At 45.2% G+C, this 26,315-nt stretch overlaps 1 protein-coding gene across 1 annotated transcript in view; it reads right to left on the reverse strand.

Moving 5' to 3' along the window:
• CSMD2 (CUB and Sushi multiple domains 2) overlaps nt 1–26,315 on the reverse strand; it is a 611,427-nt gene that overhangs the window by 542,468 nt on the left and 42,644 nt on the right. The window contains exon 2 of the mRNA XM_059377195.1: nt 9,085–9,301. Within this exon, the coding sequence (XP_059233178.1) occupies nt 9,085–9,301 (217 nt within the window). The remainder of the gene's footprint in view (nt 1–9,084; nt 9,302–26,315) is intronic.

Below are 26,315 nucleotides of genomic sequence, written 5' to 3' on the forward strand. Positions count from 1 at the left end.
TTTACTCCACGCTGCTGGACTGCCTGACTTTCCTACAGTAGTGAGTGCTTACTACTTTCACTATTTCAAAGAAGCTGCTTTAAAAGGAAAACGGAATGAATTTTTAAAAAGGAAATGAAATGAATGCAAATGAGTGTGGTAAGGAAGCATTTTGGTGTGGGGAAAAGAGCCTCGTTTCTGGCTCCAGGAGACCTGTGGCCCACCCCCCCCTTCAGCCCCTCGGCAGCTTAGAGACCTCAGACGTTTATCTGGCAATGAAATTAACGCTACTGATTTCATGACGGTGCTATTGAATGATTAGATAACACATACAGTGCCCATTTAAGACCTTCTGGTGCGTCCCCACTTTCATTAGAATACGTGACAAGTTCCCCAGCATGGTGTATAGGGCCCCTGGTGCTCTGCCGAGGCCACACCCCTACCTCCCCACTACAGCCCACCCCACGATGAACCCACTCTCATCCTATACTTCATCTTCTCTGCTTTACTGGACTGGTACACACACTATTCTCTTGGTTTGAAACACTGCTCTCATCCTTCCCTCCATGCCCTGCCAGGTGAGTGACCCTTCCTCCAGACAGCATTCATTCATTCATTCATTCATTTATTCATTCCCTGAATATCTGTTGAGCACCTACCATCAGCCAGGCCCTGGAGACACGACACAGAGTAAAATAGAAACAGTCTCCGTAGCCAAGGGGTTCGCGGTCCTGTGGGAGATGCACACAAATCACAGAATCACACACACACACACACACACACACACACACACACACACACACACGCACACATAAAGCCATGAAGGATGGAGGCATGGAGGAGGGTAATCATAGGAGGGTCTGGCCAGGTGGAGAAGTGGGGGTTGCTCAGAGGAGTCCCTGAGTGAGAAATGACAAGTGAACTGAGGTACGAAGAATGAGTAAGATAGCTAAGCACAGGGGCAGATGGAGGAAGGACATCCCAGGCCCATAGATCAGCATCTCCAAAGAGCTCCCTCAAGGCCATCAGCTGCCCCAGCCGGAGCAGAGCGTGCAGCATCCTGGACTCCTGCTGCCTGCGTATTTATCTGTCCCCCCTAAAGAGACTGTAAGTTTCTTGAAAGCAGAGGCTGCCCTGTTAACTCCTGTATCCCCAGCACTTGGTGCTCCTATAGGCATGCGGTGTTGAAGAAACACCATGAATGACCGTGTCTCGCGCGGTAGCTGGACCCTCAGAGGCATCCAGGGCCACCATCTCTCCTTTCCCCTTTCCAGCGTCCTCTTGCCCCATTGCAGTCACAAAGAAAGCATGCCCCCTCACCCCCTCGGGCCCTCCCAGCCACCTCCTGCACACAGGAGCACACTCTCAAGGCACTCTGGGGAGAGAGAGGCCTCTTCGAGGATTGCCCCACTGATGTGCAAGGAACACTTTTTAAGGAATGCAAACAGACGGGTCCTTCAGGGGCCTCGGCTGTGATACAGATTTATAAGAAGACAGTAAATCTGGCAAATTGGTGCATTTTTTACAACTTCCAAACAGGTGCCTAACGCCAGTTGAGTGAAATCTGCAACCAGCTCCAAATGACTTAAACTTCATTCCACCTTAGGCAGACGACAGAATGCGTACTGCCGGTAATTGAGGGAACGAGCTGTAGTGTTTCCCATCACTTGCACCCAAATGTCTAAATTAAGGGATGCTTAGCTGTGCTTAACCGGTGTAGTCATCACCAGCGCCCTCTAAACCCTCCGATACACAGTGACGCTGTTTATTAGCGGCGTCTCCGTAGATTACGTGTTTCATTAGAAAACTTCATCTGACATTAAACGGCAATGCAACAGGACGTTTGCCAGCACGGAAAGGCCATCTAATTGTGCCAAAGCAGAGATGGGGGGATCGTTGTGGTAATTTATCCAAGCAGAGCTGACACTGCATTATCTGGAAGGCTCTTTGTTCTTTTCTTGCTAATTCCCAAACTCCTACAGGCTCTGAGGCTTTCAAGACCAGCTTCTGCTCTCGCTTCCCACCCTGATCCATTATGAGAAGAATCTGATCAGCTTCTATTGTAAATTTAATTTCAAGCAGCCAGACGCTGCCTTCTGGCACCCTGGGATGTTGCTGCTTGTGAATAGCTCTAGATGAAATGTGAGATGCTTTCAAGAAGATGGCTCTGAACTCCTGGTAGAGAAAGGGAGTCGCTGGGAGATGAATGGCATCTGCATAGAGAACGAGCCGAGCGCAGTGTCTCCTGGCACCTCTTCCTTGATGATGCCAGGTGCAGCTGTCAGCACAGAGCATCACCCAGAGTTCCCCATTTTGCAGGGGAGGAAACTGAGGCTCACGTGGGTTGACTCACTTGTCCGAGGTCACTGACCTAGAAATAGGATTAGAACCTAAGTATGTCCCATGCCAAAGGCTTTAACCCCTCCATCACCTTCATCAGGATTTCTCAACCTCAGCACTGCCAGCATGTGTCCTGGGGGCGGTCCTAGGCATGGCCAGATGTTTAGCATTCCTAGCCTTGACCCATTAGATGCCACAGTCCCCCCACTCCACCAGCTGTGACAACCAAAAATGTCTCTAGACCTTGGCAAATGTCCCCTGGGGTTTGAGAACCTTTGCTCTGCCACATGACTTATACATTTATTGGGGGGGGGGGAGGAAGTGTCTTTTTGCTTAATTGTGTTTTCTGATTTTCTTCTCCAAATGCACAAGTATTCCTTTTGTTTATACTTTATACAATTCAAGGTGATTTACACACATGATTTAATTTAATCCCACCAACCAACCTATGAAGCAGATGTTGATGTACCCAATTCATAGATGGGGATGCTGAGGCTGAGTTAAAGAGACCAATGGATGCCCAGCGGCTAAGGAACAGCTGGAAGTCAAGCTCACGTCACGCACTAGCAAGAGATATATTTCACTGCGGGGCTCTGCCACAGCAAAATGTGGTAGAAGGCCTGACTCTCAGTCTCAAGGAACTTAGATCCAACCAGTTAGCAAGCTTGTCACTCGTAACACAACCCATGAGCAAGCAGCCAGAGAAAGTAAGTTTAAGGGGGCTGGGGATTAAGGTGGAGAGGAGACCCTTCAGCGTTGTGCTGGAATGTATCCACCAAGTGGAAAAGATCAGTGTTGGAGTAAGAGAAGAAGAAAGGAGAAGCACATTCCAGCTGCACAGACAGCAGAACTGCAAAACTTGAGCCTGCGGAGTTGTAGACAATAAACACAGCAAGCCACAGGCTATCCAGGCACAGAGAAGCCTGTTGCAGACTTCCCGTTGCTCTCGCCTTACTACTAGGTGGTCAGGGGCTCAGTAATGCCACCTACAGTGAGTGACAACCCCAGGCCCATTCCTTCTCCAGCGCCCGTGCTCCACACCTGTGCTCCTGTGATCTAAGAAGTCTAGAGAAACAGTGTCAGGACAGACACCAAAGCCCTGTAGAACAGTCTGAGTTCCTAGGTCTGGGAACAGAGGGGCGGGGAAAGAAGCAAATACCGTTGCTGGAACACGAAGAGATTTGTAGCTGGGGCTCCTACCCCACACCCTGGAAGATGGGCAAAGTTGGGCAGTGTGACTTCCATTTTAGAGATGAGGCTCCGAGAAGCCAGACCTTGCACAGGTCACAACATTAATAAATGCGGAACCCACCTGGGTATAAATCCAGGCCTGCCGCCACTGTACTCCACTGTTTCACAGGAAGACAACATAAGAGCATGGGACCCTCCTGTTCCGCTCAGTGAATAAAGAAAAGGCGTCCGTACAGAAGAGACCCTGCTATGCCGTGAGAACACCTTTTCCGGGAGAACAGAATTCACCACACACGGATCTCCGCTTGTGTTCTGCTTTTAGGCCAGACACTGTGGAGTCACCCTCCACCTCCTTCTGTTTATTTTCACTCCACCGTCCCGACAAATTCACCGTTAACTTCAGGGACAATGTCTTTCCATTAACATCACACAAAGCCACGCCATCTTCTCTCTCCATGGGTCTAGCTCAGGCTACCACGGTCTCCTGCTTGGCCTGGCGGTCACCAGTCCAGCCCCCAACCCAGTGCCTTCTCCCCACTGCAGCCAGGCTATGCCAAAATCCTCTGCTTAAAACCTTCCTCCGAAGCGCCTCTAGCCGTCCTCTATAGCTAGCATCACACTTAATAGCGAAAGACTAAATGTTTTCAGGTCCGGAGCAAATTAAGGATGTCCAGCTTTACCACTTCTATTCTAGACTACACTAGAGATCATATCCAGTACAGTTAGGCAAAAAAAAAAAAAAAATCTCAACCAAACAAACAAAAAAACCCTAAAAGATGCCTAGATTGGAAGGGAAAAACAAAAGCATGTATTCACAGATTTAAAAAAAAAAAAATTAGGATTGTTCATAACAAGTTCTGCAAGGTCATGGGACATAAGACCTCATGCACAAAAACCAACTGTACTTCTATATATTAGCAGTGAATAATCCAAAAATAAAATAAAAATCAATTCTATTCACAATAGCATCAAAAGAATAAAAATTCCTAAGAGAAACTTCCAGTTGAAGATGGATAGCCAGGCCAACATGTTATACTCCCCTACCACCTGAGCCCGTAAGTTCTCATGGAAATAATCGGAGGTGTATTAAAAAGAGTCAGTATAAACATTTGCTCTGGGAACTAGGAAAAAGAGAAAGACACCTATATGCTACTAACACTAAGGAATTTCTACAAGGTGCAATGCCGGTATGACCCAGTTAAGAAAAAGCCTAGCCAGACAAAATGTTGACAGAGAAATACACCTTAAAATGTTTTTTGGGGGCGCCTGGGTGGCTCGGTCTGTTAAGCATCTGCCTTCGGCTCAGGTCATCCCACAGTCTTGGGATCCAGCCTCGTGTCAGGCTCCCTGCTCAGTGGGGAGTCTGCTTCTCCCTCTCCCTCTGCCTGCTGCTCCCCCTGCTTGTGTGCTCTCTGTGTCAAATAAATAAATAAAATCTTTTTAAAAAATGTGTTCTCACGAAGTAACTTAACCACTAGTAGAACCAAAATCACAGAAAAGGCAAAGAAAGTAGAGAAAAGGAAATAATAGTAAATAAGAATAAGGAAACTTAAGAACAGAAAGCATTAAGTATTACACTGGAACAAACATATATGTTGTCACCAAAAAATTGAGTAGATTAAGCTTTCCTATTAAGGAACAGACTCCCAGTGAAGGTTTAAAAATAAAAATCCAGGGGCATCTGGGTGGCTTAGGTCCTTAAGTGCCTGCCCTTGGCTCAGGTCATGATCCCAAGGTCCTGGGATAGAGCCCCGTGTTGGCTCTCTGCTCAGCGGGGAGTCTCTTATTTCTCTCCTTCTTCCCCCACCCCGTGGCTTGTGTTCTCTCTTGTATCTCTCTCTCTCCTTCTCAAATAAATAATATTTTTAATTCTTAAAAAAAAAGGTCCAATGATATGATGTCCTAAGAGACATAACTAAAACAATAGCAGAGATATTAAAAACAGACCAATTGGGAAAGAAGGGGACCCAATAGATACAAACCCCAAAGAAACGAAGGTGGTTATTATATTAGCATCAAAGTAGAATTTAAGACCAAAAAAAAAAAAAAAACCTGGAGGACTAAAGATAACTTTTGTATTGAAAAAATACATAAAATTCACTCTTAATATCTAATGTTTAAGCATACTTACGTGCTGAAGAGTACAGCACCAAAATATATAAAGTAAAAACTTAGAAATAAAAGGATAAATTGACAAGAACAAGAGTGCAAATGTGAAAACAATGCACCGCTTATCCTTGACAAACCTCATCAGGTGGTAAGAAATTAGAAAAACTGCATAATGTTAATAACACAAATTTTTTCACAAAAATTATTTCTTTCAAATGCTTATAGAACACTTACAAAAAAGCAATCTTATACTGTGGGGGGAAAAGTCAGCCAATTCTCCAAAGTAGAAATCATGATCTGATCATAATGCAATACAACTAGATAATAATGTTTTAAATATAAAAAAAATAACTGGAAAATCTGAGAAAAAAAAAAAAAAACAACCCTAGAGTCTAGGAAGGCACAAAACCACAATTAGAGAGTCTTCCTAAAATAATGACTATCCATCAAAATTTATGGGATACAGTCAAAGTTACACTTGGGGGAAAATGTCTCTTAAGGTTTTTGTTTCCAAACAAGAAATAATGAAACTAATTCAATTCATGAAATCAGCAAAAGAGCAACATTGGCCCAAGGTAAGAGAGAGAAAAGGATGAATAAAGATAAAAGCAGAAATGAATCAGTTAGATAATAGAGAAAGAATAAAATTGATACCCCTACAGGTAGAATGCTAAAAAGACCAATAAAACACGCAAACTTGTGACAAGACTAATTGAGTAAAAAGAAACAAAACACAAACAAGTGGGAGCAAACGCCAGACAGAAAGTTTGCTCCCAGATCCCAGAGAGGTGGGGAAACTGTGTATGACTCTAGCCTGAGACCCTTGACCATCTCCATAAAACAGATGACAAACAGATGTTTCTGGACAAACATACATGTAGAAACTGATTCATGAGTAAGAAGAAAACCAGAAGAGACTAATAACCATGTAAAAACATGAAAACCATTCACAAGGACCCAGGAGTCCCCACCAAACACACACTTGCTGTCCGTCCCCTCTACTCTCGGAAGGAGCTCCATTCCACAACCTTCAAGGAACTCATGCATATCCCACTCCTTCCTACTATCTGGGCTGCCCTCTGGGGTCATCTCCCCACCCACGGCCCTCCAAGCTAGGAGTTCCTCTGGCTGCAGGGACCCCAAGAGGCACAGCCCTCTTTCCCCTCTGCCAAGCCTGTAGGCCCTTGGCTACTGAAATGAAAGGAAATGAACAGACTGGGAAGATCCCAGAAAGGGAGAACCCAAGCAGGGACCTAGTGAAGCCACAAACCCCGGGGCCCTCTTCCACACACACGCTGGCTGGCCAGCGTGGGCTGCGCTGGGGCCAGAAACACATCCAGGGCCTTCCCTCCCAGGACCGCCTCCCCACCCTTCCAGGCCAGACCAGTCCCCCTACTCCAATGGGTGTTCTGGATTTCACTCTCACAGTGAGCAAACCAAGCATCAGAAAGCAGAGGTCTGACCACGTCTGTGAGGCCCTTAAAGCAAGAAAGTTGGAACAGCTCCAGGACACAGAACCCAAGGCAGCCTCCAGCTGTCCACACCCGAGCGAAGCACCCCATTAGCCTTTCCATCTTTCAGCTTCATTCAGCGTCCATCAAAAGTCTACGCAGGGGCCCATGGTTGGTGTCGCCCGAGCTCAGCACCCAGTGGTGAGGATTTGCTCCCTTGAGACCTCATCCAGCCTCTCCAGCCCCAGTCCCATATTATCTCAAGCTCCGATGCCCTTGAACGCTCAGCTCACATATTCACATCCACGCCCGCCACCCCCATGAGCAGGTAGCCCCTGTGAGGACAGTGGCTGTGTTGTGCTTGCTGCCACGTCCCCTGCACCCAGGCCAGTGTCTAGAACGTAAGGGGTGCTCGTGACTTAGTGGCGCAGTGAACAAGTGACGAGGACTGCAGTCCCTGTCCCCCCGCCAAGTGTCACTGAAGACCTACCGTGCGCCAAACCCACTGACTGTCCAGGAGGGATGGATAAGCCCAGCCTTGTCCAGGAGGAGCTATTAGTCAGAGGGGCCCCAGGTGCCCCTACCCCGTAGCAGGCTTGGCAGCTTCACCTCTGCCTTCACCTCTCCCTGAGAGGGCAGGGAGCGGGAGAGGAGACAGCTGGTGCTGACCTATAAATGCTGCTTGTGACCCTGCTCCAGAAGCTCACAAGCTAAGGGCACGGAGCATCTTGAACAAAGCCTCGAGAGTTAAAGCACTTGCCAGGGAATGGCTCATTACTGTTCTGCTCATTAGTACCCCGAGCTCCCCGGGGCTTGGCTGGGAAGCCACTAACCCTTTGGCTCCCTGGGGAGCCCAAAGCCTGACTGGCAGAACCAGGACGCCGTTGGCCAGGGAGCACAGTCATGCACCAGGTCAACAAAAGCTGGAGAGCAAGAACTCTGGGGCCTGACCTCTGTCCCAGACACGTTTGGCCGTCTGCGCAGGCAGGAGCCTCCCTGCCTGTCTCCGTCTTAGAAGGGATCTCTCTCTCTCCCTTGGAAGACAGCTCAGCAGGACAGGAAAGCCCTCTCCAGAGTCTTCTCTTCCAGTGACCAGGCTGGGGTTTGAGAGTGGGAACTTTGCCCCAAACTCCTTTTTGAGGGGGTTGGTGGAGGGGTAGAGGGAGAGGGAGAATCACAAGCAGACTCTGCACTCAGCACTGAGTCGGATGCAGGGCTCAGTCTCACGAACCCGAGATCCTGACCTGAGCTGAAATCAAGAGTCAGACCTTAACCAACTGTGCCCCCCAGGCGCCCCTGTCCCCAAACTCTTGATTCTACACTGCCAGTCAAGCCCGTGTAAATGCAAGGCAAATTCCAACAGAGTATTGATAGTTTTCAAGTACGGGATGTAAGCCATGATCGCTATTAGCCTTCAACACGTATCTGCTGGGTCCAGGGGGAGGAAAAAGATCTCCATGCGTGCCAAGAATCCACACCAATAGTTACATACACATACACACAAATCCATACAAAATCTGTCTTAATAGAAAGACTTGGTTTTCTCTCTAACACTTTGTGTCTTCTATCTCATCTTCCCAAGTACACTATCCATCAGTCCTACCTACTGGGCACTTCTAAGCTGGAGAAAGGAATTTGGAAATGTAAAGAAAGCAGAGGAACTAGGGCGCCTGGGTGGCTCAATGTACTCAAAGGTAAGCCTCTACCTTACTCAAAGGTAAGCCTCTACCTTCAGCTCAGGTCATGATCTCAGGGTCCTGGGATTGAGCCCCGAGTCGGGCTCTCTGCTCAGCAGGGAGCCTGCTTCCCTCTCTCTCTCTGCCTGCCTCTCTGCCTATTTGTGATCTCTCTCTCTGTGTCAAATAAATAAATAAATCTTAAAAACAAAAACAAACAAACAAAAAAAGAAAGCAGAGGAACTGAGGGCAGAACCCATAGGAACAGAGGGCTTTGTTGGTAAGCAGGCTTGGCTCGGGACCCCGCTGTCGGCTGTGGGGAGGAGGGCGGACAGTACCTGGTTCGCAGGTTCTCTGGCTGGGGCGGGCCATCAAACACCGACAGGACATCAAAGTCCTCTTCCAGGGCAAAGGACTGGAACACGAGTTGGATCCTGTGCTGGTCCTCTGCGGTGATGGTCCACGTGCAGTTGGCGTAATTGGGGTAGCCATACGGAAACCCTGGGCTCTCAACTGTCCCGTTGGGACCTTGCAGTTGGAACGTGCAGTTTTGACCTGGGAGAGAGAAAGGGAGGAGGTCAGTGTGGCCAGAAGAATTCCTAGAAGCTTCCAGAGAAATGGGAACAATGTTCACCCGCTTTCCGATGGGTTTCCTTGGCTGTCCCTGGCTGGGCACAGAGGGAGAGAAGGATGGGTGACAGAGGGAGCCTAGGTTTGCTTGTGTCATGCACTGTGCAGAAGACAAAATGTGCATCATTGGACTCGAGCCTCAGAACAAGTGTGCAGTAAGAAAGTGAGGCTCAAAGAATTGGAACTAAAAGTCACCAGACGGGGCAGAACACAGGCTTCCTGTCTAGAACGTCATATGCCAGAATGATGATTTGCAACCATCTCCACTTCCAGGCTCTCCTGACTCTGCAGGCCCCTCCTCCAAGCTTCCTGTCTCTCCTCCCACCTGGCAGAGAAAACAAAGCCACAAGGGGGAATCCCTTGGTCCGGTGCCCCTCGTCCCATTCCTGCACCCGTCCTCCTTCTCCCAACAGAGGAACCACCCCGGCTCCATCATCCCACCTACCCTTGGAATCAAACCCCCCCCCCCCCCCAACAAGAACCTGACCCCTGTCTCTCTCCTGCACACACTACACATGTCAATCATTTCCTCTCCACCGGAGCCTTCCCATTCTTCCCATCCACTCCATAACCAAGAAAATAATTCCCAATGCACGCTTTCAACTCTTGTCTCTCTCTTCCCTTTCACTGCCAAATTTCTAGAAAACACAATCTGGCCATACTTTCTGTCTCCATTTCCTTACTTCCCACTCACTCTCTAGACCTGTCACTTCTGCCTTCGGGCCCTACTGATCCACCCAAGCAGGTGGCTATGGTCACTGATGGGTCGAGTGGCTATTTTTCAGTCTTCCCTTTAACGGACCTCTGTCTCTGCTGCCTCTAAGACTGTTGCTCACACACACCCTCCTTCTGGAAACACTCCTGTCAGGCCAGAGTATCTCGGACTTCACCATGCATGCACTCTGGGTGCCTGGTGAACTCTGACCTTCCGATGGACAGCATCCTGCTGGGGCCAAAAGCTGTTCCTCTTCACTGGACCCCTGGTGATGCAATGATACTGCTTCTTGGGGACCCCACTTAGAGCAGTGTGGTCTGAAGCTCTCTCCTACACCACTGCTTTCTCCTTCTTTACACCCTCTGTTCTTCCTCTGGCCCCTTTCCAGGTTCCATGTTGGGGCCTCTCCTCCTCTCTGTCTAGACTGGAGGACTTCCCCATTTGCCCACTGACAACCCACAACTTCACAGTGCAGGCTGTACTTCCCTCTGAGCTCCAGCCCCAACATCTCCTCCGGGATGCTCAGGCTTGTGATGTCCCCCTCCCTCCCTCTCCTCTGACATCTTCCTCTCCATCACAACTTCCCAAGCAATCTACCATCCTGTCTCTATCTCTACTCCCCACCTCCCCGTCCACACCAGTCTCTCTTGGACTGCCATAATAACCTCCTAACTGGTCAACCACCTTTACTCTGGTCCTTGCCAACACTGCAGCCAAGGCTATCTTTTTAAAACAGAAATCTGATTAGATTACTCCCCTCCCCACAACCTACATCAAACCTTCCATGACTCTTCATTGCTTTTCAGTAAGGAAGGAAATCACTTGTAAGCCAGGGAGGGTCTCTGCATGGTCTGACCCTTACTGACCTCTCAAACCCAGTGTCTGCTAGTATTCCAGTCAAACGCCACCCTCTCAACTTTTGTATGAGCCACACTATCTTCCTTGCACAACCACAGGACCTTTGCATATGTTTTTCTCTTTTCCTAAAAAACTCTTCCCTACCCTTCTGGGCATATCTATCTTTCAGATCTCAGTCCAGTGTCTCTCCCTGACTAGCTCAACACCCCTATTATAGGTTCTCATGACACCATAACCTCTTCTTGATAGCATTTATCATAGAAGCAAATTTCTATGCTTCCATGTCATTATTTCATAAGGATCTTCTTGTCACACTGTAAGCTCCATGAGAAGAGAGACTGTATGTGAGTTTTCCTATCTCTGAATCCACACCCCAAACTCAGTATCAGGCACACGGCAAATTTCTAATAATTTCTAATAAATTTCTAATAATTAATATATGGCTTGTATTTAGTGAGTGTTTTTGACACTCTTCCAAGAACTTTGTGTAGACTGAGTTGTTTAAACCTCACCAACAGCCCTTCAAGATGGATACTATCAATATCATGTCTACTTACAGACAAAAAACTAAGGCAAAGAGAAATTAAGGAATGGAGCCCAAACCACACTGCTATTCACAAAAGGGATTCACACGTGAGCAGTCACGTCGCACACCTCCCTCCTTAACTCTGATGCTGACAAGTGGACTCAACACTAAATTTTTTAAAGCCCATTTAGGGATTAACTGACAAAGGACAGTTAATCTCTGAAATGACTTTACCATTGAGAACTCTCTTAACACAAAGTATCCCATTAAATGAGAAAAAAAGTTAAAGTCTTCTGAATAAATGCTAAATGCGCATTTAGTAAAATTAGACGGCTAACCCTGATTAAAATAAGCTTTTGCAATTAGGGAAAAGATTTCCTTACCATGATACAGCATCCATTTTAGAACAATAACCAACATCATAGTTACAGTGAAACACCTGATTAAGATCAGGAATGAGACAGAAATGTTACTGTCACCTGTGAGGGTTCCTGACTTATTGGAAGAGCTAACTCATGTTACACACTCACATAAACACTCACCAAAAAAAAAAAAAAAGTGATTTGCAAATGATATTTTAATATACCCAAAACCCAAAGAAATAAATTATAAAGCTGTTAGTACTGATAACAAAAAAAAAAAAAAAAAACCTCTGTAAAGTAGCCAAATGCAAAATAAGTTTACAAAATCAATACCATTTACCATTTCCATATGCCAGTAACGGTTAAAAATATAGAAAAAAGTTCTTCTTTATGATAACTACAAAATGCATGCAAGACATAGAAATGACTTCAGTAAAAAATGAGTAGGCACTGTATGAAAATGCCTTTTAGAGAGCAATTTTTAAAAACTGAATAATTGAAGAGACGTAACGTCATCTTGAGCAGAAAGACGAACTACTGAAAGGTTAATTTAGAACATTAACCTTTTGAAAAGTTAATTTGTAAGCTAAATGCAATTCTGATCAAAAGCCCAATGACCTGTTTTAAATTTGGTAAAACGATACCTAAGTTTAAGTAGAAAAATAGATGGTCACAGACAATGCATATTTTTTGAAAAGGTAGTAAATGCAGGATCCTCCTTCCGCAAGATACTAACCAGAATCACCAAATGATGCTGATGAAAACAGCGGAATGGTGGTCTAAGAGAAGACTGGCAGAACATGAACTAGTATTGTGGGAACAATATTAACACACAAAAAAACTGAAATACATACAAGGCAACATTAAAATAATCAATGAGAAAAGATATAAACATTTCTGCATGGTCACCAAATTAACTGGGAAAAGAACTGCTACCTCCTCAACTCATACCATCTACTAAAATAAATTCCAGATGGAGAAAAGAGTTAGATGTTAAAAGAAAATCAAGTCCAAAAAATTATTAGAAAAAATATATAAACAAATATTATTATCTGATCTATTTTTCTGAGCAGAAAAACTGGAAAATACTACAAGCCTGATAGTTTTGTGCAAGAAGTATGTATATGTCAAAAATAGAAACAGAAGAGAAAAGGATACAAAAATGTTAGGCACAAAAGTAATTGCCTTAATATACAAAGAACCTGGCAAATCAATAGAAAACAACAAGCACTATAACTGAAAAATCACACAGGGTCTTGAACAACTTAGTTTACAAAAGAAGACATAAGTGGCCCAGAAAACAGAAAAATATTTAGTCACAATAATGTAATAAATCTTCAAAGGAGCCCCATAATTCACTTCCCTAAACTTCCCCTCATCGACACAGGCAGCAGATCTACTTGTTTTTAAAATCTGCCTGTTGATGTCACTGTATTATGTCATTCATTCATTCATTTGTTCATTCATTCATTCCCCTAGTTTAGACCCGGTGATGGGCCATGGGGCCCAGATCTTAGACCGGACATAAGCAAACACTCCAATGTGGGCACCAAGGGATACACAAGTGCATCTGAAGTGCAGAGCCCATGGGGGCCACACTGTAAAGGCCACTATCATCCATACACTGGACAACCAACAATACCAACATTTACCAGCCAGCTGCCTTGGCTCAGAAAGGCACAGATCTGCCATTTCTGATTCAGAATCTGGATATAAACAGACTTTTACAGAAAAAGAAGTGAAGGGGCTCCCAACAGAGCCCCTGGGAACACTTTCCATGCATGTGGACAAGAAAGGTGATGGAGTAGGGGGCAGAGAGGGCAGAGAGGCAGGCAGAATGGCAGGAAGAAAACCAGAGGGCATTTCCATGCAGGAGAACTTGACTCAACCTGTTGAGCACCACAGACAGGCTAAGATGAGGGTCTGGGGTGAGGTCATTTGGTTTGATGTCTCAATGGTCTCTCTGGAAGTAGAATGTTGAGAGTGGGAGATTTGTCCTGGATCCTGCTGCATCCCCAATGCAAAGAATTCAATAAGCATGTGCTGAATGGATACATGAATTTCAGCAAAGGCAGGTGGCAGGAGGCAAGGCGGACAGAGGCTCAATCACAGTTAAGTAAAGGCAAGATGGACTGGTGGAAGGCAGTATATTTTAAATGATAATTTATCCATTTTGCTCATTGGATTTGGAAAATACAGGAAAGGATATAAAAGAGGAAACATTATAACTGCACTTTCCTTCCAGAGGCAACTGCTATTTATATTTTCTTTTTTTTTTTCTATATTTTTCCAGATGCATTTCACACTGTGGAACTAATACTGTATATACAAATGTGTGTGCTCCTTCTTCAGTAAATTATTCTTGTCTTAAATTACAAAGGCAAGGTGCTTTTCTGATATACGTATATATGCATAGATACAACACAAAGACATATTTTAAAAAAAACGATCTCCTATCTCTCTCCCTTCCATCCAATCCAAAGTGACCAGGCAGCTATGTGTCCCTTGCCAACCTTCTCCACTCTCATGCAAGCAAATGGACACATTCTGGGAGAATTTTTATTATTTTGTTTAAAAATGAGATCCTACATTAGCTCATTTCTCTGCAATGTGCTTTCTCACTTAACAGTACATCAGGGACACCTTCTAGGTCAGGAAATACATATCTGACTTATTTTTTATATAAAGTTGTAATATTCCACAGCATGGATGTATCTCAATGTGTTCAACCACTCCCCTGCTCATGGCCACACAGATCATTTCTCTGTTTTCTTTTGCAAGAATTCAGTAAACATTATAACACGAGCTTCTCCCCCAAGATATTGAATCTGTTACAAAAAGCCTTTTAAATGGATGCACAATATTCCGGTCTGTGGTTAAACTAAAATTTACACAGACATTCTCCCACTGTCAGACATTTAAATTGTTTCTGGATTTTTTTTTTTTTCTGTTTTAAAGAAGACCTGGATACTTTGTAAGTTCTGGTGACAGAATGAATGCTGGTCAGTGCAGTGGAAAATGTTCTTCCATGGCCAGAGTCCCAGAACAAATGTTCACTTAACACTGTAACCACATACAGCTTTGGGTTCAAGGTTGGGGGTGGTGATCTTGTCCATAGGAGGCTGGCTGATCTCTGTGGCAGGCACTGTTGGAGATAGATAGTGCTAGAAGCCTGACTCATTGGGAAGTCTCCCTGAAATCAAATGTTTGTTAGTGAGTTGAAGAAGTTATAACCCAGAGAGAAGCCACTCCAGATTGAAAGGCTAATAGAGAGGGAATCCATGCCAAAGGGGCTAAATGTCCTTTCATGCCTATAAGATGCTGAATTTCTTCCAAGAAAAGGGCTACCTGTTCTTCATCCTCTTTTTTTTTTATTGTTATTATTCTTTAATTCCAGTAGAGTTAACATACAGTTCAGTTGTTTCAGGTGTGTGCTCTAGTGATTCAACAATTCTATATGTTACTCAGTGCTCATCATGACAAGTGTCCTCTTAATCCCCTTCACCTATTTCCCCCATCCCACCATTTTGTTCTCTGCCTTTAAGAATCTCTTTTTGGTTTTCCCCTTTTTTGTTGGTTTTATTTCTTAAATACCACCTAAGTGAAATCACATGGCATTTTTCTTTCTCTGAATGACTTATCTCACTTAGCATCATAGATTCAAGTTCCATCCAGGTTGTTGCAAATGGCAAGCTGTCATCCTTTTTCATGGCTGAGTAATAGTTCATGCTTATATCCACCATATTGCCTTTATCCATTCATCTACCCATGGACATTTGAGCTGCTTCCATGTCTCAGCTATTGTAAGTAACACTGCAGTGAACACAGGGGTGCTTGTATCTTTTTAAATGAGTTTTTTCGTATTCTTTGTTCCTCGCTTCCAATGACTAGTATACTGCCCTGTAGATGGGAATGCTGCTATGCACTTTGATCCCAGGGCAACCTGCATATCTTTCTCTGTTCACAGGATGGGCTACCTTCATTTACCCATACTTCTCTCTAGTCAGTGCAGCTACCGGACATGGCTAAGACCCATTTCAGGCTCAAGAACAATCCTGGAGAATTAAATGCTTTGTGGTATTGTTCATACATTTTTTTTTTTTGGATGATTTTCTAATGATAGACTTCCAAGAGTGCAACATACTGAGTCAAATGGTATGAGCCTTTGTGACACTCTGGCTCTGGATCTTCCAAATACTTTCTAGAAAACATACCCATTCTCAACAGCCATGCCTATGAATGTCTATCTCAAGCCATCTTCACTCACATTGTGTGTTCTCTTATTGAAAAGATTTTTCCTACTTGACAGGTACCCCCCCCAAAAAATTTTTTTTAAAAGCTATCTTGTTTTATTTAACATCTCTTTGTAACTTGGATTCAACAATTTTTTCAACTTTCCCTGAAAATTTTAAATCCTCCCTTTGGGAACCACCTGATGAAATCTTTGGCTAAATTTTCCAATGCGGTGTTTATTTTTCCTTCTTGACTTACATATTTTCGTCCTTTAGGCCTCACAGGTACCTACAAACACATTTGTCACTGTTTTGGCCTTTTAATTTTATGATGTTTGACATACACAGGTTCCTAAATTATATGTACTTAAGTCTTCCATAGGTTCCTACAATTTTCTTATTTTCTTACCAACTTGTAATAACTCTTCATAGAATCTGATTTTACTCCTTTGTCATATTTGTTGCAAATGTCATTGTCTACATGGCTGTGTGCTTTTTGCATTGTTTTGATTTTTCTTGTAGACTAAAATGTTCAGTTTTTTAAGCAGTGACATTGACTTGTCTCTTTCTTGGTCATACTTTTAGAAAGACCACTCTACTGAAGATGGGCTGGCTTCTCATCTTCCTCAGCATAAAAACACAAGTCCTGGCCCTTCATAGCCCTCCCAGAATGGATACCCCTCTGCTTGATTTCCTCTCCTGTCTCTTGTTTCCTTATTCCCACAGTCAGCCATGCAGCCTCCAGGCCATTCCTTAATCCCATTACATGCCCAACTTGGGACACTTCCATCCAGACACCTCTTCCCTCAAGAGCCATGTGACCCACTACCTCACTTCCTTGAGCTCTGGAGTCAAATATCACCTCCTCAGAGCCCACCCTATCTAAAATCCAGGCCTCCCTGCTTTCAGACCAGGTGCTCTAGCTTCCTGCTTTATTTTTCTCCAAATCATTTAGCACCCACTGCCATAGATCTTTCTGTTTATTTTCTGCCCCTTCCCATTAGAATGCCATCTTCATGAGAGCAGAGTTGCTGTTTTGTTCTCTGCTCTATCTCCAGCTCCCAGACCCATACTGGCACAGAGCAGATGCTCCCAGAAGAGTTGCTGGTTGGATGAATGAATTCATAAATATTAATTGCCCACCCAACTCTCTGTGCTTGGGATGCTTGCACTCTGGTTTCTTCACCCAGCTGACTACAGTTACTTTGAGACTCCTTCCTTCCTGCAAGCAGCCATCTTGGAACCCTCTCCTCTACTTGCTAGCCGTCCACTGTGAATATCCTTGCCTTCACCGGTGGTGACATGATGACACACTCATGTGGCTTCTACATCAGCAGACTCTCTTAAAAACTATGCATATTTTTATCTCTACCACCTTATCAGTCCTTGCCCATTGTAGACATTCAGTACCCACTGTGGGGATGAACGGATGGGTGAAATGAATTAATCTTTTTATAACATTCAGATGACACCTTCCAACTTCATTTTTCCGTGTATTTAGAGTTTCCTGGGAAGGTAGCTTAGGCAAAGGTTAAAAGCATAAGTTTAGGAAGCAAAAATCTTGCATGCAAATTTCCATTTTGCCACTTAATACTTGATGGGAGCTTTATGTAAACCATTTAAACCTTAGTTTTGACATCTTTAAAATTAACACCTACTTCAAAGATGACTACATAGTTTAATGTGATAATACCTACTAAATTACTAAATGCTTAGATAGTATCTAATATATGATACATAATCAGTAAATACCAGCTCATCTTTCCAATAAAGATTTGTACTATTCTTTATATGAGGTCCCAGTCACATCTTGTTAAGGTTGTTCCCAGACATTTTATGCACTTTTTCTTGCTCTAGTGAATAACCTTTTCCCCCATTATTTTATTTTTCTAGCTGTTTTTTTTACAGGTATACAGAAAAACCTATTGATTTTTATATATTCATCTCACATCCAACTGGGTTTCTGAACTCTTATTAATTCCAAAGATTTTCTCAGTTGATTCCCTTGGGTGTTTTAGGTACACAATCATGTTGTCTACAAATAATGATAATTTTGAGGAGATAACTCTTTTGAGAAGTTTGGCAGGAAAATTCAATTCAATTCTGCAAATATTTGTTGACTGATAAGGTCAATTTTGGACAAATTTAGTTGGAGAAGCCAGTGGGACATCCAGGCGGAGATGGCCAGAAGGCAATTAGGACTGTAGACTGGAATTTGGGAGTGCGCTCTGGGCTGAGATATGGATTCATCAAAGCCATGTAATTAATGAAGCTGCCCTAAGAGGAAATGCAGAGGAAAGCTCCAGATGTGAGCTGGACCATCGTGTCTACTGATGGTGTCTCACTTGCCACGTGGAGAGCCACCTGTGCCCCTGAGTCTATAGTGGGACTCTGGCCCAGCTGACATGCCTTCTGGCAAGGGCCGCATGTCTGGACAGATGGAGGGAGCAAGGGCCACACAGGATCTCTGGCCCTTGGTAATCACCCTACTGGAGCAGGTCAAAGATCACGCTTGTGGAGATGCTGGCACTAAGCCTCATGTTCACACCTCTCCCCTACACACCAAGCATGGTTCAGGCCAAATAGTTCATCATCCACAAATACTCCGGGCCCTTTCAGGCCCTCACAGTGCTTGGCCTGGAATGCCCTTCCCCTGCCTTCTACACCTAGCTAACCTTACTCCCTGTCCCAGATTCACTTCACGTAGCACCTCCTCTGAGGAGTCTTCCTAGGTTTCCTGGGCAGTTTCTCCCTCCCCCTCTCCCTCCCTCCATCTGTCCTTTCCTCTCTTCCTCCCCAGCTCCTTTCCTGCTCCCTCCCCACCCCTCCCTCCCTCGGTCTGTCCTTTCCTCTCTTCCTCTCTCTCTCCTTCCCCCTTGGAACGCGCTCTCCCTCCCTCCTTTAGTTTGTCCTTTCCTGTTTTTCTCCCTCTCTCCAAAAGCCATCCACCAAATTCGAGATCTCTTGGCTCTTCTTTTCCGGGTCTGTGTCTTTCAACAAAACAAAAATGGCCTGCTACTCTTGCTTACACTCCTTCAATGGCTCCTCTGGATAAAGCTCTTAATCCTTAATATGGTCACAAGACATCCATTCCCTGCATGAGCCAGCCCCGGCTCCTGTCCAGTCTTCACCTCTCGAAACTCTTCCCCCTAAAGGACACTCCAGTCCAAGCCAGACTCCATTTCCTTCCTTTGATGCTCCATGTTCCTTGGCTAACTCTGAGTCTCAAACTGGTGGCTGCTCCTTCTGACTGAAGCATCCTTTCCCCATCCTCTGGCTGGATCTTTTAGGTCCCAGGTCAAAGCTCACCACCCCCAGGAAGACCTTATGGACCACTACCCTAAGGTGAGTCATCCTCAGCCCAACAGACACCCAAACACACACCCTGCCACGCAGCCTCACAGTACCCCACCTCTCCAATGTCACACGTGGCATACATGTCTCCCCAGAGAGGTGTGGATTCCGTGGGGATAAAGACCATGCTCTGTCACATTCACAAGGATCCTCAGCACCCAGCACATCAGCCTGGACAAGAGGCACCCAGTAGCGATGGGCATAGTGGCTGCACTTTGCATACCAGTCAGCTGGGTCACACATCCTGCTGAATGGCAGACAGAGCTCCTCCAGGGCCATACCTCCTCTTTCTGGAATCCTAGGGCCCAGCACCTGGTATACACAGCAGATGTGCATTAGGGCTGGACGAGAGAATTAGTGCAGGTGTTTCTAATGAAGTTTCACATTGATTATCTTTTTTCCTAGAGGTCCTAACAATCAGAGAAATTCCCACCAATGATGTGATAGTCTAGTCCAGAGTTTCTCAGCCTCAGAACCATCAGCATTCGGGCAGAAGGATTCTTTGTTGTGGAGGCTGTCCTCTGCATATAGCATACAGCTTGTTGAGCAGGGTCCCTGGCCTTACTGGTTGAATGCCAAGGGGCACCTCCCACTTGAACCAACCAAGAATATCTCCACACTTTGCCAAACGTCCCCTAGGTGGGAAAAATCACCCCTCGTAGAGACCTATTGATCTAATTCCTTGCCATTTTGGAGCTTCTAAATAAGCTCGAAATACTCTCTAGAATAATAGACATAGAATGCTAACCTCCCACCTGTGTCATTTACGTCAAAGGATTCCCAAACCTTCTACACCGGACTTTCTCCACCTTTGTTGTGCCATGATCGTCTTTGGCAGCCTGAAGAGGCCTTCACAGATTATGTTTTTGAATAAAATAAGTGTTTTTAATGAAATAAATGTTTCAAATAAAACAAAATATATAAAATTACAAAGGAAACCAATTACACTGAAATACAGTTTTCAAAACATTTTGAAAATGTGTCATCTGGTAATACAGGCACTCCCCTATTAATGCATTATTAATAAGATCTAGCAGTGGGCCTGATAAATACTGTGGTCCAAACCATAAATGTTATTTCAGGCTGGCTACGACAACCGTATTTTCAGGTAATGAAAATACCTGTGATCTTATCAGTGACTAATTCACAAATACTGCTAATACAGCTGTACTTTGTTGCCTATACTCATCACTGGTAGAAACGCCAAGTCTCAAGAGGAAATCAGTGAAAATAAAGATGTAATTGTCTCCTATCCAAGTTAGGAAGCCCCTAGCTTCTATCAAGAACCCCAGAGATCCAACCAAATGCAATTTCTCATTCAGCAAATCTGGGGAAGGTTCCTTAGTCCCAGCCTGTATGTGTATGGGGGTAGGAAGATGGGAAGGATGGATTTTGTATAATGTGTTCCATGTCCCCAAGGAGTTCACAGCGAAATATAGAGATAGATACGCATGGGCCGTCTTAATAACTCTCCACTTAACGAGTAGTTCGGGGAGGCCTCATTGTTGGATCCCAGAGGTGCAGCAGACAGCATGTACAAACAAACCCAGAAGGACTTGTGCTTTTGCGTGGGTCTGGCTTCATAGGCTTTGCTACCATTATCTCCCTAACATTTGCAAAGACCCCTCAAAATGGTCCCATTTCCCATCCCTAACACTTTACGTGTGAAGAAACTGAAGCTCGTCAAGGATTAAGAACATGATCAAGGTCAAATAGGTAGCAGTGTAAGAGCTGAGAGTCAACCCCAGGTCTGCTGGAGAGCCAAGCTCAGGCTCCTCCCTCTGCCAGACTGCAAGGCTTCCACTTGCCATCAGGGGACACACTTCCTAAACTATGGTCCTTTTTCCACTTTGCACCCAGCACTGGGGGCAGAGCCTGGGATTTATTGAAAACAGATTAGCGCAGTTGCTGTGCCTCAGGGACGTGAAAACAAAACAGGGTCTCCCTCCTTTCGAGCTGGGGATGCATCCAGCAAAGGTATAAAACAATGCACAGCAGACAGGGTGAGGCAGCCAGCCTGCCCCTGTACCACATCCAATTGTTCCGGGGGAGTAATCCCATGCCGCTCAGCTTTCTAATTCTACCCCCAGGCTCTCTGATTCTCCCGGACATGCTTAACACAGAAGCCACCACTGTGTTCCAAATATGATTTTCCCTGCCTGGCAATACACAGGCAGCTCATTTGTCATCATTTTGAGCCAACACCAGCCAGGGGTTGTTTATAATGTTGACGGGGAATCCTGGAGCAGCAAAGGGATCTCTGCATTGCTGACGGTAGAGCCTCTCACCCATCAGGTTGTGCTATGTCCCCGCATCAGCACAGAGAGGAGGGGCCAGCGGTATCTGGGGGCAGGCACCTCTGCCAGGCTGGTCCTATGCCTGGGCTGGATCTTTCAGAGCAAATACAGAGAGCATTGAGTTCTCCTGTACCGAGAAGACACTTGAGTTGTGATTTTGATCCAAGGTGGCTGAGCGCAGGGGCTGACACATAATAATTCAGGTCTTAGCAAATGCTCGAGTCATTCACTGACTCACTTAAGAGACAGTATTGAGGGGCATATGGGTGGCTCAGTTGGTTGGGCATCTGACTCTTAATTTCAGCTCAGGTCAAGATCTCAGGGTCATGAGACTGAACTCTACATGGGACTCTGCATTCAGTCTGCTTGAGTTGGCTTGAGATTCGCTCCCTCTCTCTCTCTCCTTCTGCACCCCCCTACCCATTCACACGCTTTCTCTAAAATAAATTAATTAATCTTTAAAAAACAGTATTGAGCACCTGCGGTATCCCAGGCACTAACCCTGGCCTTATGGAGCTCAGTCGAATAATAATGGATTATTACACATTCCTCCTGTGCCAAAATCTTTCTTATCGCTTTACAGCATTCCATCCCTGCAACTATACTGGATAGGTACTATTATGATTCCCATTTCATAGACACAGAAACTGAGGCTTAGGTAGGTTAAGTAATCTACCTAAGGTCAGACAGTTGATAAATGGTAGAAACAGGATTCAACTCCAGGCAATCTGGTACCAAATTCTGCCTTCTTAACCACTTCTCCCTGGATGGGTAGATGGATTGGGTTGGTGGGGGGGAGGCTAAAAATGTGGCTAGATGCTTATTTTGGCCAAAATGATCAGTCATACCTCTTTCTAGAGCAACCTCACAGGCAAAGAATCTTGCCTTAGAAGGGCCTTCACTCAAGAATCAATCACTTCAGCTCAAACTCTTAGGTTTCTGCTCCACTGCCTGCCTTTTTAAGGTTGAGCCCACTATAGTGAGGTATCAGAAGGGAGACCACATGAGGAATTCTGTGCACACTGGTCTTCCCAAAAGAAGAAAAAAAAGTAACCTGGGAAACAAGTGAATTATCAAAAGTATGTGAAGCCAAGCTTATGTCTCTGTCTTCCCCACCCACCTGTGCACCTCATGATGGCACATCTGATTCACTATTAAATCCCCAACATGGGTTTTGTCTTTTCATAGACACGCAGTTAATATTTATTGAGTGAATAGATTAATACATCCAGTTGTCATCTGTACCCTTTCTTTTCATTTGTTTCTCTATTCCTTAAAAGCTCATGGCTGCTGTTTTACATACACCCATAGGAGAACTGGCCTCATCCCTGAGGAACACAGGCAACTTAAGCTCTCTGCCCTTCTGTAACTCATATTTGGAAATTAACTGAAAAAAATTGGTGGTGGGGGGAGATTAACATGATGCAGTGGAAAGAATCAGAGAGTCTGGGTTCTTAATTCTGTTTTGCCCCTTACTAGGAAGGGATATGGCCAAGTCCCTTAGTCACATAAGCCCCTGCCATCTTAAAATGGGTCTCTCAAGGCCGTCTTCCCATAGATGCCCTGAGTCAGCTACCCAAGCGAATGGTTAGTGCTGCAGGAGCCTATGAGCTCTATCCATGGTCCTGAACCACTAATGTCCTCAGGGTTGGTTGTTTCTACTGACCCCAGGCACTTGGGGATGCATGTCCAATTTCTCCCAGGATTTCTGTACCAGATAGTACCAGTTAGTAAGATGAAAAAGCAGAGAGAGGGGAAAAGGGTTAATGGAGCACAGATGAGGGCAGAGAGCTCTGGAGCTCCATTCAGGGTCCTGAGTGCTTAAGACCATGTCCATCAGCTCTAGGCCAGACAGAACCAGAGGCCACACCAGAGATGGTTTGCCTCAGAAGGTCTGGGGTGAGGGATGGATAGGGTCCCTTAAGAGTGTACCCTGAGATATTCCTGGCACTCAATCCTCAGAAGCCAAGGAAGAGGAGGGGGGCATGGGAAGGAGGAAGGGTGGAAAGACCTGAGATCCAGAATGAGACACAAAATCTGACATCCTAAGGGTCAAAGGGAGGACACAACATATGGTCACCAGCAGTTGGATGCAGTCTTTTCTTCCTCCATAGATGGCCTACCCTCTCATTCTTCCAGCACCTTTAGACTGGACAGCTGCTGGAAATCCAAATAGCTCACTCACAGAGACTTTTACAGCAGCTACAGGGAAAGCTCAATACAGACTTTTCTTTAAATTAGGCATTCAAAGGTCATCTGCAATTTCATTTTGTTTTTCCCACTCTTCAGCAGATGTGCTGCTCTTTTACATGCTAAGGAAAGAGCTTTGTATTTTGATGCCCCCAATTGCACATTTGAATTTTATATGAGCTCTGTCGGTGATTTGAAAATTTTTCTTATCAAAAAGGAAAGCTTAAATCAGCCACTCTGTTCAAGCAATTAGTGATGAGGTCAGTCCTGGCCTGGCCCAGCTCAGGTCAGACCTAGACGCCAGCAAAGATTCACTCCTTCAACCAATACTCAGTGTACATTTACCACCTGACAGGCACAGGACAGACACAGTCTCTGCCCTCATAGAGCTTCCCTCTTGCCCCTCTCTCCCCAGCCTCCTGCCTTTTCCTCCCACAAGGGTCCATGCTCTCATCTCAGGGCCTTTGCACTTGCTTTCCCCTCTTCTCATAAAGTCCTTTCTCCTCAGATAAAGCAAACTCCTTCTCCTCCTTTAAGTCTTTGCCCAATGTTCCCTTTGCAATGAGGTCTACCCTGACAACACTTAATAAAATCACAACCCTCCTCCACCTCCATCCCCAACACCTCCGATCTCCCTTACCTATTCAGTTTCCTTTCTCCCATAGCATGTATCACCCTATAGCATCCTATGTAGTTTATTTATGTGTGTTTATTGTTTGTTGTCTGTTTCCTTTTATTTGAACATTCATTTCACGAAACCAAGTTCTTTGTTTTATTCACTGTTCCATCCCAAATGCCTAGAACAGTGCCTGGTACATGGTAGGCACTCAGTAAATATTTGTTCAATGAATGAATAAACTACAATTTGGTGTACTCACAAATGCACAGCTCATGTGCACCCAACTCCCTAAAGGCCTAGGAAGCCAAACCAGCTGGTGTGGCTCTGTCTGAAAGCAGTTTGGAATGGGAGGGGCCCACAGTTTCAGTCCACAGTAGAATTATAGCCAGGGAGGGACGCCCTGAGTAGCCATCTCCTTATCAGACTGACACCCTTAGGTCAGAAAACATTGTCTACCTTTTTCACCAACACATCCTTGAGGGCCAGCACAGGGCTACTGAAGGAATCAAATGTCAGTAAGCCCAAGGATGAAGGAATTCCAGCCATCAATTACCCAGCACTGACTACATGCCCCACACAGTGCTCAGCATCTTATTCACATGATTTCTTTCAAGCCTCAAAACATCCAAAAGAGGTTGGTGTTATTTTTTACCCTGTTTAATGAATGAGGTTTGAGCTAAATAACTTGCCCAAGTTCACACATATAATAATAGATGGCAAAGCTAAGGTTCAACACAGGTCTGTCTGACTCTTGAGACTGAGATCTGAAACTATATGTTCTACCACTGCAATGGGATGTAAGGGAAGGCGGGGGATAAGGAGGGAGAGAGACGCAGACAGAAGAGGGGAGGGACCGAGAGAGCAAGGGAGAGAGGGATGGTGGGAGAAAAGAAGGGAGGGAGGGAAGGGGGAAGAAGGAAAGATGGTGGGTAGGGCACATGCCAGATGTAACATGGAGGTCTAAAATTACTGACCAGAGCTAAGGAGATTTTCCTCTTGGGTGGACATGACTCTACTAGAGCCCTGTCGCCACTGCACTCCCTACTCTAAAGGAAGCACAGAGGTGGCACATCTTGTCCTAGAAGAGACTTTATATTAATTAATTATTTGAAAACCTTCCTTTCAATTCCTCTCCCCTCCCTCCCTCTCCCTGTCTCAACTTGAATGAACTGAGGGAAAAATGTATCTGAGTAGGTGGATAATCTAAAAATTGTGTCAGGAAGTAATGGAGAAATATACTTCCTCTTAGAATCTCTATAAAAGGAAATCATCACAGCTCTCTTGTTGCCCTTCCCCCGTACACATGCAAGCCAACAACATGATGAGGCTGGGCATGTAGAAGCATCCGATTCAGAACCTGCCCCAGTGACCTCAGACTTTGGCTTAGAAGACATCCTTGTAGCCACTTCCCCAGATGCCCAGTGCTGGCCTTAATGGCTTTTGCCCACCCTCGGCTCCTCCAGTCTGGTCAGCTGCAGCCTCTGCCTAATCACCCACCTACTGTCCCAGGAGCCTCCTTGCTCCAGCTGAGAGCCCCATCCAGAGGCACTCAGTCACTCAAAGGCTTACCAGAGGGCTGCTTTGCAGAGTTCTACGGATGAGAGTCCTGGAGACCATTTAGGGCCTACAGAAATCCTGCCAATCCTAGCTTCCTTCTCTTGTGGACACACCAAAATGATGTCTCCATGCCAGAGACTGGGGCAAGAATTCCTAGGGTCTTCGGCTGGGTGGTCTTAAGAAAAATCAAAAGCAGATGCTAAATGAATGAGTGATTCAATGAATGAAT

This window comes from Mustela nigripes, chromosome 14, assembly GCF_022355385.1.
Source record: "Mustela nigripes isolate SB6536 chromosome 14, MUSNIG.SB6536, whole genome shotgun sequence".
NCBI classification, from domain to species: Eukaryota; Metazoa; Chordata; class Mammalia; order Carnivora; family Mustelidae; genus Mustela; species Mustela nigripes.